Below are 14,179 nucleotides of genomic sequence, written 5' to 3'. Positions count from 1 at the left end.
CGTTGCAGGCTCTGAGATTTAAATTTGCGATAATACATGCGGATTCCACCGCCACTTTATGAGATCTTTTGGGGGCGTGGGGGCATGGCGGACAGCAATGGTGGGATTGACCAGGCCATATCCTGGTCTTCCCAAAGATCTTCAGTAGCTGTCAATGGTTCTATCTGCAAGTTCATATCCCCTGCCACCAAGGTATACTGACTTTATAGAATCAAGGTTTTTTTTTTTTTTAGAGTTACTCAGTTCCTACATCTTCAGTAAGACCTCCAGCCCGGTGCCCACACTTGGTCTATTATACAAGTTGAAGAGCAAGAACCGTTCACCCTATTTTGTAGATACGGCCAACAATTGTAAACCTGAAGAGCCAGTTTCGATAAGGGCCACCTCCCAATCCAATCTCACATCATATCAAATCTGCAGACCTCCCGTCAATCCTCCTATAGGACCTTTGCTTGCTGGGGCCGTAACATTTAAATAGCCCTGGAAATCAAATCGGGTCCAGAGCCCATGTTTCCTGAAAAATAAAAAACCTGGTACTGTCTCACAGTCACACCAGGCCGGATCCATAATTACTCATTTTAGGCCTGCTGTGTTCCATGAGAGAGTTTTTAGGGGTCTGTCGATGGTTTCCTCAGTCACTATCTCCCCCAGTCAATCTATCTGGTCCAAATCAGAGGATGATCTCACACCACTTCTTTCTACACAAGCCTCTTTATCGCTGGCTATCTCAACATTCCTATTTAGTCTTCCATAATTTAAGATCCACGGTTTAGGGTAGCTTTGTCTGAAATTAAGTTCAAAATGTTGCTGGGAACGAACCATGATCTTTACACCCCTTGGGAGAAATACACACAAATCAATACTTAAGATGCCCTCCACCAGTTGCCAAGAGCTCAAATGTACCTCAATGTAGTCTGTGCCGGAGTTGGGAAGTAATCCCAGTGACACATTTTACGAAATCCTTCTCAATGACAGAGAAGCAACCCCTGGTTACCCTAAACCAATGTAAGCACTTATTCTTAAGAGCATCTGCATCCTCATAGGCACCTCCTGCTAACTTCGGGTCATGTAAATCCAAGCGACCATTTTACCTGCAGCCCTATTCCCACCTATCTCAGGCCATCATTACTATACCCGACATGTGCAGCAATAATTGTATAAGTTCATGGTAAATGGCCATATAAGGCTATAGTGGCATATCATGGCAGTGGCCCGTGCATATGCTGGTTCTACTTGGTTCACCTCTGCCTTAATATGACCCTGTCCATGTTATGTCAAGGCAGCAGCCTAGAGAAAATGCGCCTGGTATCTAAAAAGTAATCTCCTTTAGTTCCAGTTTGGGATTTTATGAAATATAAGTTTGCTTATATTTTTACACCAGTCAGTCACTTCAGGTAATAGCATTGGGGTTCAATGTCATTTCATGTGATGTTACCAGGGTCATAGGTCATATGGCATCACTTCCTGTGATGTTATCGGGTGTGTGATGTCACTTCCGGACATAATATACAGCATGTGTTCTCATAATCGGGGTTAAAAATGTGCACTCGCCAATAGTAATGGACTCTTTGTGAGTAAGAAATTGTGTGCTGCATGTATAGAATTGAGGGGGTGAATTACTTCATGGCTGGCTAGTAGCTTGGAACTTAAAAGTTTGCACCCTGCACATAACATGTTAAAACAGAATATTGAACACAGGATAAAAAGTGTCTTGGTGTATTCTATAGGGGTTGAATGAAATACATGTGTCCATTAAAGCTCAAAAGACAAAAAGGGGAGGTCCATAGGTCAATCCAGATGCCGAGTGGGAGGACACATATGCAGACTTTAACAATGTCAAATAACTGAGGTCTGTTGGGTAGACATGCTGTCAGTCTAACATATTTGATGAACACCATCCTCAACTGGATTTGCTTAGCGCACAGTTCGATACCAAGAACACAATCCTTTACATGGAGAGGGTCTCCCAGATCTTCACCCAGGGAGCTGGGCTACAGTTAGGCATTAAGCAAATTGGTAATCAACATTGCACAATGTTCAGATGGCGGGTATGCCCCTTCATCATCCCTCTCTCTCAAAACAATAAGCAATGGTTTCCATGCCAACTGTATCCCCACATGTATTTATTTTATTTATTGCGCGTAAATTGTGTTTCAAAGCACCCACAGGGCAACCGGATGGGAACATGGGAGTGAAAAGCAAATATAACAATGAAAGATAGAGGCAGACCTACTAGGACTTGTGAGCATTCAGAACGTGCAAGTGCAGAGAGAAAGAGAAGTGATAGGCGTACCACAGAGAGAAGTGCTAAGGAGTAGGCAGCTGTTAAGTGACTTGGTGAGAGTGGTCAACTGCCAATAAATAAGTGCCGGCCTGTGATGGCATAGGCCAGTGGGTGCCAAGGCAAGTGCTAGGTGCAGGCAGAGGCTGAAGGAGATTGGTTGTGTGGGAGGCCAGGACCCGGGAGGATAAGGACACTGGCCACAAATCTCACCAATCTCAGCAACTGTGGGTTTTAGCAGAGGAGGGAGGAAGGGGAGGACTATTGCCAGGTAAGGTGATCTTTCTTTCAGGGCAAACAGGAAGGTCTTAACCCATTTATTGGCTTTGGGAGGCTTCAAATTCGAGAAGGGCCAACCACCTGGCCTAGGCTGGCTCAGGCACCGCCTGGAACAGCCAAATTCATAAAAAAAAGTTAAAGATTTCTCAGCAGAAAGAGCCTGAATCTTCCCAAGCCATTCTAGCAGATTTCAAAACTATTATAAAGGCGGAAATATTTATGAGAACATGATGACAACAGATGGATTCATTATTAAATTACAAGTCTCACATACAGCCAAACAGATGGAGGTCTTTGAATTTAGTGACTGGGACTATTTTTTCCATTCAAGGGTCTAAGCATTTGTCCAAACACGGACCTGCAAGGTCATTATACAATATCTAAAGAAGGCAGTTTGCAATGAAGATTTTAGACTACACCAAAAAAGTAAGAGGGGCTGTGTGACAATCTGATACATTATAGCAAAGGTGAAAGCACCGCTGCTACAGGGATGGGTTGAGAAACGAATGAAGGTCTATTTGAGAAGAAACTTTAGGAAAGACCACCAAGCACATAAGGTGGCTGTCCTTCCCCGGGAAGCACGCCACAAGCCCTAGGAGAAGTCCCAGCCTGCTCTAGGGAGCCACGACTTGACCATCTAAGCAAGAGCTACACGAGGCCGGCAAGGGATCTCCTGGTTTGTACCAAACAAGGGATGCTAAACGGACCTAAGCAAAGTGTCTAAGTGAAGTAGAGGACAAAGCGGACCACAACCTATGGCTGAAACCCAGGCATGAGGCTTGGCAACATTTCCCAACAAACCCACGCACAAAGCACATGTAGAAATTGGTAGGCAATGTGCTTTCTGCCATTTGCTTCCACAGTTTCTAAACTCAGTTCACCATGGATTCTTACCGCAACAAGATACACGTAATTGTAAAATATTTGCTTGGGTGCATAAAATCATGAACATATTTTATTTTTTCAGCGCAGTGTGCCAGTTTTTTGCTGCATCTATTCTGGTATACCATATTACATTTGTACAGCAAAACAGCATAAGCAAAATACAATGCAAATTTCACCCTACCCTATGGGAAGAAGTTAGCCCAGGATTAGTGGGGACCCGATAAGGCAAACTATTATCATTTGGGTATTTAATGAGCGTAGCCATAGCTTCGGGAATCAGAGCGACAGGGGTGGGGAGGTAAAACAGGATTAGGGAAGGGAGAACGGGCAATATTTCAAATTGTGGGGAGCAGATCGTGCAAGCTCAAATTATGTAGGCATTGTGGTGGGCCTGGGTGTTATGGAAAGCCATCATTTAAATAGGAGGGTCTTGAGCCCCTTCATGAAATGAAGAAGCTGAGGGGCTAGCCTCGTATTGACGAGGTGGAGGTCCAGATACTAGGGCGTTGACAGAGAAGGCCTGTCTTCTGGTTCTTTCTGTCAGCATTAATGACTGGTATCGCATCCCTACAGGTGATAAAATACCTATGAAAGTAGAGGGCATGCAGTAGTTATGGTCTGCGAAGTAAGACATGGTAGCAATGAAGAGAATGATTACACCTGGAAGTGAATAGGTTGACTGCATCAAAACAATACCACACGTTTAAATAAAGCATGTATGAGAAGATTTGCTATGGAGGCGTCTGAACGTAACTCAATTTAAGCAAAGAAAGCTATGTGAAAGAAGAGACTATATTTACCTCTTCACTCCTCTCCGGAACTCAAAGAGTTTTTGTCCCTCTGGAATGGAAAACACTCTGATCACGGTCCCCTAGGAGGAAGAAATAAAATCTCTCAGTCTTGCACGCTAAGTCACCAAAGAACAGAGGACAGTCGTTGAGATTTGAAATTTTTCACAACTCATTATTGAGATGTTGCTTCAGACCTTACAGACCGCAACCTCTAGCCCAAACGAAGGAGAACTTTTACCTGCCCATTTTGATGAAATATAGCAGCCTGACTTGCAGAACATCAAGCAGTTTGCCAATCGGGGTTATTTTGACCTAACTTTACATTGGGAAAGGGGTTTATTAAACCTATGGAAAAAGATCGATAGTGCCACTCAAAGTGGATATGATTGTATATTAAAAAGATTAAACAGATGTAGAGTTTAACTAAAGCATAACCTTTATGAAAGCATATTATTTGAAAAGGAGTAGCTCATCAACACCAGCATTAAGAAAAGAAACGTTTGCTGATCACTGAATGAAATCTGGGCGCTCAAATGGCTACAAAAAAAATCCCAAACCGCTAAACCCGAACACGAGAAAGCAAACTTTGGAAAAGACAATGGTTTTAACATTAGTGTAGGCATAGAAAGGCACTTGTCAGTTATTCCCATAAAGGTACTACCTGGCCATACTTTATAAACTGAATTGCTTTCACTCTTAAAATGTTTTACTTTTATGCTTATCAGCATATTTCTCTCTCTCTCTCTCTCTCTCTCTCTCTCTCTCTCTCTCTCTCTCTCTCTCTCTCTCTCTCTCTCTCTCTCTCTCTCTCTCTCTCTCTCTCTCTCTCTCTCTCTCTCTCTCTCTCTCTCTCTCTCTCTCTCTCTCTCTCTCTCTCTCTCTCTCTCTCTCTCTCTCTCTCTCTCTCTCTCTCTCTCTCTCTCTCTCTCTCTCTCTCTCTCTCTCTCTCTCTCTCTCTCTCTCTCTCTCTCTCTCTCTCTCTCTCTCTCTCTCTCTCTCTCTCTCTCTCTCTCTCTCTCTCTCTCTCTCTCTCTCTCTCTCTCTCTCTCTCTCTCTCTCTCTCTCTCTTTGTTGAAAAGGAGCAATAAGCAGCTCATGGGTATCCGGCATAACCAGTTAGCAAGGAGATAACTCTGAGGAACCAGGAGCAAGTACAGACTGTGCAGAAAATCTAACGTTGCACAAGATACAAACTAACTTTTTGTCCATTTCATGCTATCCAATATGCTCTAAATGTCCCTTAAGTGTGTTCTTTACATACATAGTTAATATCACAAAGCTAGGTTTGTATGGCACCACTTGCCCCAGGAGTCAAAAGTAGCTCCTGGTAGCTGTTGGTTTCAAGCTAACCGGGCTCCCCTTTGCTAGAAAGCCAGGAGGTAAATAGTTCCCAGATCCTGGCAATTTCGAACCCTGCAATGGATACTTTCAAAATGTGTTTAATTCATTTTCATTAGGTTGGATAGATGGAACAGCATTGGTATTATAACAGACACGACATGTACATTTTTCCATCTCTTGGACAGTCCTAAGGAGGCCTACATACGAGTTCCGAAATACTATGTGCTGCAGCGCCGCAACAAACAGGATTACAAAACTGGAACGTGGGCATCCCGAGTACCTGGTCCTATGTGTTTCGCTGGCAAATGGTGCAAGTACCTGGGCATAGGAAGGCAGTGACTGGCACATGCCTATAAAAGAGCCAAAACTGCAGAGTTGGCCAAATTCAGTAAACACAGATATTAGCACACACTAGGATTATAAAATCAAGTGGCTGAAGTCACACTCAGTTAAGATAGGTCTATTACACCAGGAGCGGATTTACAGGTTTACAGGGGACATTTTAAGTCAATTCAGAGGACTGATTAGAAAGCACAATGCCAACTCCATAAAAACAGGTTGATTGTACTGTGCGACAGAGCAGGTTAAAATATACCTGTAAAGTGGGATTTTGTTGAGGTTGGGGGGGGGGCGAGGGGGGTTAATGCGTAGGGGATGTTAATGACCAACAGGACTAGCATGGCTACCACAGGTCAATGGGATGGTAAAAAAAAACAAAAAAAAAACCTCAGGATGTGTGTCCTTCCTCACATCGCACCCCACTCCAAATTATAAGTCTTTCCCTTACCATTTGGCTGGCGGTCTCCCCCATTGGCTTTACCAAATGCTCTAAATGTAAAGCCTGTGCTCATGCCACTGTCTGCAAATCTTTTATACATCCGGTCACTAAATGTAACCAGACTATTAAGTACTCTATGAATTGTGACACCGCTTTTGTTGTTTACGTCCTGTCATGTCCCTGCATGAGGTGGCAACTCGGGAGCACCACATGCAAGCTCAAATTAAGGATCTTGCAGCATCTCAGGGCTATTAAAAACTCAGATCCGCGTACTCCATGGACAAGCACTTCTGGCAAGAACATGAGAATGACTTGAATTTGCTTATGTTTTTTGCAGTGGCACACATTCCTATTCATCCCAGGGGTGGAGACCGAGTTTTAAAGCTAAGACAATTGGAAATGAGATTTATTCTCGACTTTGACACCAAGTTTCCCAAAGGACATAACCTGGATGAGGAGCTATATACGTTCTTGGGCAACTAAACCAGATATATATATATATATATATATATATATATATGCTGTTTTCTTTGCTCTGATGCTTTTTGATTCCTTTGTTGGTTTAGGTGTTTTCCTTTTGGCATTTATCTCCGTTCACTTAATCCTTGGCTTGTCTGTATTATTTTCCACCTCATTTTATTGGTGGTCCTTTCTTTCTCTTTTAGACTTATTTGGTTTAATTCTTGAGCTGCTGTAGTCACGATTCTGTGGGAAATGAGCTCTTCAATATTTCTTTTTGATTATGTCTCTGTAGTCCTTTGCTTTCTTAATTTTCGTTTTCTTCATTTGCTGCTATCCAGTTCCGCCATTCGTGTCTTGTATATTTGTATATATAGAGGCTGCCATTTCTCTTATATTTGTACTTCATCTTCCCCCAGCTTTTGTTAGGATTATGAACATTGCTATTTCCAGCTACTATGCATCTATTTTATGGCGCAAGATGTATTTTGCATTTTTGCACATGTATATACTGCTATTTTGGCTTTGCATATTTGCACATCTAGATGCTGCTATGCACCTTTCTAGTTAGAGTTGTCTTTTGCAATTTTACACATGCAGATGCTGCTTCCTTGGCCTTGCATATTTGCACATGTTGATGCTGCTATGTTTGCTCGCATTTGCACTTTGTTGTATCCATTGCCCGCGCCATAATGTCATACTGATGTTCAGTTATTAGTTACATGCAGGAGCTGTTTCAATCCTACCATGGGGCTGGAATATGGTGGTCTTCAGCTCTAATTCGTTGTCATACATGCATTTTTATTCTTTCAATAGTATATGCAATCTTAACTCACCCAATTGTATGTATATTATGATTATGCTGCTATTTCTGCACGCACTTGCACTTTATCTATTGCCTGTGTCATAATATCATTCTGATGTTTAGTTATTAGTCACATGCAGGAGCTGTTTCAATCCTATCATGGGGCAGGGAAATGGTGGTCTTTAGCCCTAATTTGTTGCCATGCATGTAATTTTATGTTTTCAATTGTGTGTGCAATCTTAATTCAACCAATTGCATGTATATTATGATTATGGCTTTTTCTTTTTGGATTTGCAAACCAAACTGGATTTCACAGTGGAACTGAAGGTGTGCTTGGCATGGACCATGTGGTTTAGACCATACAATTTCTAGTCTTGAACTATCTATTTGGCCTTTGGTTTTATTTTGTGCACTAGGCACCGCATAGATATTCAAATAAATCACCCCCTTATATCATTTTCTCTGGGATTCGCTTTGGCTCCCATTGCTGGTCATTGCTGCCTTCCTATTCCAACATGGCTGCCACTTATTCCATATCCCACATGCACTTATCCAGTTCCACTGACATGGCAAAAGGACTACGTTTTTCAGTTATTAGTGTGCTCTGGTCCTTTTTTCCTTTACGTGACCAAGCGCTCAGTTGAGGGTGAAACGCGTTGTGTGCAGGTCGTGCCCACGGGCGTCCTGCCTCTGTTGTTGCTGCTGCTGCCTTTCCGGCTGTGTTTTATCTGTCATTTTATTGTACTAATTATTAAATTCAGCACCACTCCTTTTCTGTGAGCTGCGCTATTTTTTCCACATTGGTTCTTCCATTTGGCCCGCGGAGAGTCCGGTCCCCCTTCTCCTCTTTTTCTTATCGATATATATATATATACATACACATGACAATGCATTACTTACCGTAAAAGCATTTCTGATGGTTGTGTCTGCTTAGATTTACATGCTGTGCATAGTCCGACATCCAGTGGTCACTGTGGAGTATTGCATTTTGTTTTTCGTAGTCGAAAAGGGGACGTCGACAAGGCGTATCTGTAACACTATCCCTATAGTGACGTGCGGTGTACCCACAATCCCTCACGCGTCGAGGTCCCTCTGTTTGTATTTTTTCTGCCCTGAGGGAGCCTTCTAGACGTGAGTGAGTATAGAAAAGAGATATATAAAAAGATGTCTATGTTCCTTCCATCCGAGCGGGGAGGAAGGGTGGGCGCATGTGAATCTAAGCAGATACAACCATCAGAAATGCTTTTACGGTAAGTAATGCATTGTCTTCTGATGTTTGTTAATCTGCTTAGAATCAAATGCTGTGCATAGACTAGCGAGCAGTACCCGGAGTTGGAGGTGGGTTGTGAGAAGGAACAGTAGAGAAAAGATGTCTTAATACTGCTTGTCCCACCTGGGAATCAGATCTAGAGTGGGCATATAGACAGTAATATTTTGTAAAGGTGTGTACAGAACTCCAGGTTGCCGCTTTGCAAATGGACTCAAGGGGAACATTTGCAATGAATGCTATGGATGCCCCAGTGCTTCAAGTAGAATGTGCTCTTGGCTTGAAGGGTAGTTCTCTCTCAGCAAGAGTGTGACAGAGAGTGATGCATTGAACAATCCATCTAGATATAGTGGACTTTGAGACTGCATCTCCCTCTCTTCCTGCTGCCACCGAGACAAAGAACTGATTAGTCTTTCTCAGTGGTCTAGTTATTTCCATATAAAACATGACAGCTCTGTGCACATCAAGTGTATGCAGGCTTTTTTCGCCCAAATTTGAAGGGTTTTGAAAGAACGTTAGTAGTTCTATTGACTGGGTGACATGGAATTTCAAGATGAATTTCGGTGCAAACCTCGGGTGTGTGCGTAGAACCACCTTATCTTTGTGAACTGTTACAAAGGGATCTAGAACAGAAAGAGCCTGTAGTTCACTTACTCTCCTAATGGAGGTGATAGCTATTAGGAAGGCAGTCTTAAGAGTGAGGTCTTTAAGAGTTGCCTTGTGCATGGGTTCAAAGGGTGAGCCCGTGAGCCTGGTAAGTACCACATTTAGGTCCCAGCCGGGAGCTGGGTTTGCTATCAGAGGGTGTATTTTCTTTACCCCCTCCATGAAGGCTTTAATAACTGGGACTTTCCACCATGACACTTTAAGTTGGGAAGTGGCGTATGCAGAAAGTGCCGCTAGGTGGACTTTAATAGAATTGAATACTAGACCCGAGTCCAGTAAATGGGTCAGGTACAGAACAATTTATGTGGGAGAGCAGTCAACAGGGTTGATGTTTCTTCCTCTACACCAGATGACAAATCTCTTCCATTTGCTAGAATAACAGTGATGAGTGTTAGGCTTTCTAGCCTCCCTGAGGATGTCCATGCATCTCTGCGCGAGTTGTAAATGTCCAAATTCTATGATCTCAGGAGCCAGGCTGCTAAGTTCATGGTCTGAGGGCATGGATGCAGTGTCCTGCCCTTGTCCTGTGACAGCATGTTGTACGGGCAGGGGAGTTTCACTGGAGGAGATAGAGACCTCTCCATCAGGTGAGCGAACCATGGCTGCCGGGGCCACTAATATCATGGTAACTTGTTCCTGGTGCATCTTGTGCACAATCTTGTTGAGAAGGGGAGTTGGGGGAAAAGCTTAAACAAATTTCCCTGACCATGGAATCGATAGACCGTTCCCCTTGGATTGGTTCTGGGGGTTCCTGGAGGCGTAATCTTGGCATTCTGAGTTCTCCAGGTCTATTTCTGGGAATCCCCATTGTGTGAAAACGTCGAAGACTGTCTTCGTGTAACCTCCATTCGTACTCTGAGGGCAGAGGGAAGTCTCTGCTGAGTTCGTCTGCTAGCAGATTGAGTTCCCCTGGTACATGTTGTGACAGTAGGAACATGTGTTTGAGAGCCCACTTCCAGATGTTCTGGGACAGCTTGGACAGTCCTGGAGAGTGAGTGCCCCCTTGCTTGTTGAGGTAGTACATGGCTGTGGGTCTGTCCGTGAGGACCATCACTGTCTTCCCCTGTAGGTGTGCCTGAAAGGCCTTTAGTGCCTTGAACACGGCCAGTAGTTCCAGTAAGTTTATGTGCTTGGATGCTACGCTCAGAGTCCACAATCCGTGAGCAGCCCGATGGGATAGGTGAGCCCCCCCCATCCTGTGAGCGATGCGTCTGTGGTTAGAGTGGCTTCCACTGTGGGGGTGGCGAATGGTTTCCCTATTACAAGGTTTTCCTTCGACCACCACCGTAGCGAGAGAACCAAGGCCTACGAGACCACCACTAGATCGTCCCATTGTCCGCTGGCCTGACACCACTGGCTGTTGAGCCACTACTGCATTGGGCGCAGGCGCGCGTGAGGTACCAAATAAATACATGACACCATCATTCCTAGCAAGCGCATTGCTGTGCGTACTGTTACCTCTCGACCTGCCACATATTGAGGGATCTGAAACAGCATGTTTTGTACCCTCTTGTTGGAAGGGAAGAGGAGGGCATCCTTTGTTCGAATTAGAGCCCCTAGGAATTGTTTGATTTGGCTGGGGTCTAAGCTGGACTTTTTCGCGTTGATGGAGAAGCCCAGTTGGAACAAAAGGTCTACAGTCTTTTGGGTATTTGAGAAGCATGTTTCGTAAGAATTCCCCTGTTATGAGCCAATCGTCGAGGTAAGGGTATACTGGGATGGACAACCTGCGAAGGTGGGCCACTGCCAGTACTTTCGTGAATACTCTCGGTGTTGATGCTATGCCGAAGGGTAGCGCTCTGAACTGGTAGTGTTTGCCCTCTATCATGAACCTAAGGTATTTCCTGTGCGCTGGCAACATTAAAATATGAAAGTATGCCTCTTTCATGTCCAGTGTTGTCATGTAATCTCCTTGTGATAGCAGGGGGATCACTTCCTGTAAGGTCACCATACGAAACTTTTGAGGTTTGACAAATTTGTTCGCTGGGTGCAGATCTAGTACAGGGCACATGGTTAAGTCCTTTTTGGGTACAAGAAAGTACACTGAATAAATACCTTCCGTTACCTGAGATAGAGGCACAACCTCTATGGCCCCTTTTTCCAGTAGCTGGTCCACTTCTTGCAGAAGGATGGCGAGGTGTTCTGGTGTCATGTGTCGACTTGTATGTTGGGGAACTGTTGAATTCTATACAGTAGCCGCGGGCTATGGTTGATAGTACCCAGCAGTCTGATGTTATTCCCTCCCATGCTGGAAGAAAGGATGTTAATCTGCCCCCGACTGGCGCTGCATGGGAGGGGACCTGAATCTTCAAGTCATTTAGTGTTGGTGGCTTGGGAGCCTCTGGGGGTGGAACCCTGACCTCTCCCTTTGCCACGGCGTTGTTGTTAGGGAGAATTCTCTGCAAGGCTAATTTCCCAAACCTAGTGACTCCCCCAGCAGCTTTGCTGGATTTTTGGGGTTTATTTTTTTCTCTCCTGCTAAGAGTGAGATTCTTTTACTCCCATTCTTAGACATGATTTGAGATGTTCCTTTATCTTTCAATGTGTTTTATGGGCTATGGGGTCTTTTACTCCATAGGGTCTCATGTGTTTTTTGATGTGGGTTACACAGCACCCTCCATGCCGTAATGCAGGGGTGTCGTAGCGACCCCCCCAACATAGACTCCATACCCTGGGACGGACTACTGTCTCCCAGGGCATGTAAAGTCACCATTGGCTTTGCTAGTCCCAAATTATGAACAGAAACCAGTACAAACCATCATATTGTGGACGTACTGGTCGGGGCAATTCGATTGCCCCAGGGTCTGTTCGAGGGGGGCACGTCTCCGTCCCCCCGATCGAGTTTTGGCAGTGGATACTACTTTTTATATTCGACCGCAAATATATCCCTATGGGATTTTCCCATTGTTTGAGGCTACCAACTTTAATTATTTAATGCTTATAGCCTCGAACATACCGCCGGTTTATTTATTTAATATTAATTCGCCGGTTTGGTATTTTTTGCCAGAACTCGATTCTAAAATGGCGTTTGTGTTCTCTTCTGTGACTCCAACGCAAGTCGAGCCCTTTGTTCCACTTTTTGGCGGGCTTCTCCACAGAAGCCTACAAAAGTGGTGCCACTCTGTCTGGGTACCACAGGGGGTGTGGGAGGGGGTTTAGGCACCCTGGACTGAGTTACCTTGGTAACTCAAGTTGCACTCTTGTGTGATTGGCCCAAGTGGTGAGCCTGCCGGCTCACCACTTAGCATGTTTGATTGACAGGTAGGCTGAGTGAATGGGGGTGTGCTGCATAAAAGCAGGGCTTTGGGGACTGGAACTTCAGAAGTCGCCACAGGACCTAAGAATCCGAGGAGGGAGAAGCTGAGCTGGCCTGCAAACGACACCACCGTTGGAGCCCTGCTGAACCGTCTCACCACTTTTCCCAACGACAGAGGAGATCTCCAGCCCGAAGAGTCTTCTTCCTTCGACTGGTGGGGATAACCAGTCTACCTTCTTTTCGCCTACCTGGAGCATCTCGTGGCTGCCTTGCCTGTGCCAAGCACCCCGGCAACCGGGATACCACGTTTTCACCACTACCGCGAACCGAAAGGGTAGTACCTTTGTACCGGAGAACTCCACGGCTGGTTTCTTCCCTGGCAGTGCAACGACCTTCATCTTTCCTCCACGATGAGATCTTCTGTTCCTCTGGACGACGCTGTGGCTTGCACCCGCTGCCAGGAACAACTGCCCCCGCTGGAGGATCCTCTCCATTTAAGGTACCGGGTTCCGCCTGGCTTCCCTTGCAACCGCTTGAACGGGGTGTATTAAATCCTCTTCTCTCAAACCTGGGACACCCTAGCTAACTTTTCTGAACTGAACTAAACCTTTTTCGAACTACCTCCACAAACTTTGAAGACTCTGTGTAACTGTCTGATCTTGGGCATCTTGCGCCTGGCTCCCTGGAAAGTAGGCCTGGCACCTAAACTTCCTTGCTCACCAGTAGGCTGTGCCTTCCTAACTTGCTGGGGTTCGTTAAAAAGTGTTTAGTGTGTATGCTTCCATAATTCTGCTTTTCACTCCCTTTTTATTTAACTTGTTGGAGTGCCATCGAACGTTAAGCGCTCACCTCTGTCTGGAAATAAGTGGTGTTAACTAAGACTTGTCCAACAAGTAATCAGGGATGTACATATGATAATAGTGATTGTGTTTTGAAATGATCTTACCAATTTAGTGCTAGTGTGTTTTATAAGTGTGTGTTAAATAATGATATACTTTTACAACCAAGCTCTGGTCAGTGTTTGCTTGTGCTACTGTATTTCTGTACCTATTTTGTATGCTCTGTATACTGCCTAACTCTTCTTGAGGGAAGTCTGACTGCTCAGCCACAGCTACCAAGTCAATCTGTGTGGTACATGCTGCTACCAAGTGGGTTTACTGCCAAACCCCTGTAGTCCTAAATCTTTTGCAGTGGTCCCTAAGGGAACTGCACAGGTTTCTGCCTAACAGTTGTCCCCTCTGGTTGTATTGACCACTGTTTCCTTGGTTAGGGGACCAGTTGTTTGCAGAGTACTGCTGCTGCTGCTGATTTTGCTGCTGGCGTTGGCCTCAAAAAAAGCGCCTATTGCCGTAGCCACGTCTGTTAGGAGGC

At 44.7% G+C, this 14,179-nt stretch overlaps 1 protein-coding gene across 4 annotated transcripts in view; it reads right to left on the bottom strand.

Annotated features, from left to right (window-relative positions):
- Nucleotides 1-14,179, bottom strand: part of WIPI2 (WD repeat domain, phosphoinositide interacting 2) — a 619,932-nt gene that overhangs the window by 234,078 nt on the left and 371,675 nt on the right. For all 4 annotated transcript variants that reach the window (XR_011302182.1, XM_069645520.1, XM_069645521.1 and 1 more), the window contains exon 7: nucleotides 4,246-4,316. Coding sequence is in view for 3 of the 4 variants with exons in the window: in XM_069645520.1 (XP_069501621.1) it covers nucleotides 4,246-4,316 (71 nt within the window). In the remaining variant the exon portion in view is untranslated. The remainder of the gene's footprint in view (nucleotides 1-4,245; nucleotides 4,317-14,179) is intronic.

The sequence above is a fragment of the Ambystoma mexicanum genome, chromosome 2p (genome assembly GCF_040938575.1).
Source record: "Ambystoma mexicanum isolate Mex_15411 chromosome 2p, UKY_AmexF1_1, whole genome shotgun sequence".
Taxonomy (NCBI): Eukaryota; Metazoa; Chordata; class Amphibia; order Caudata; family Ambystomatidae; genus Ambystoma; species Ambystoma mexicanum.
The sequence above is the reverse complement of the archived record's forward strand: the minus strand, read 5'-3'. Positions and strand labels throughout refer to the sequence as shown.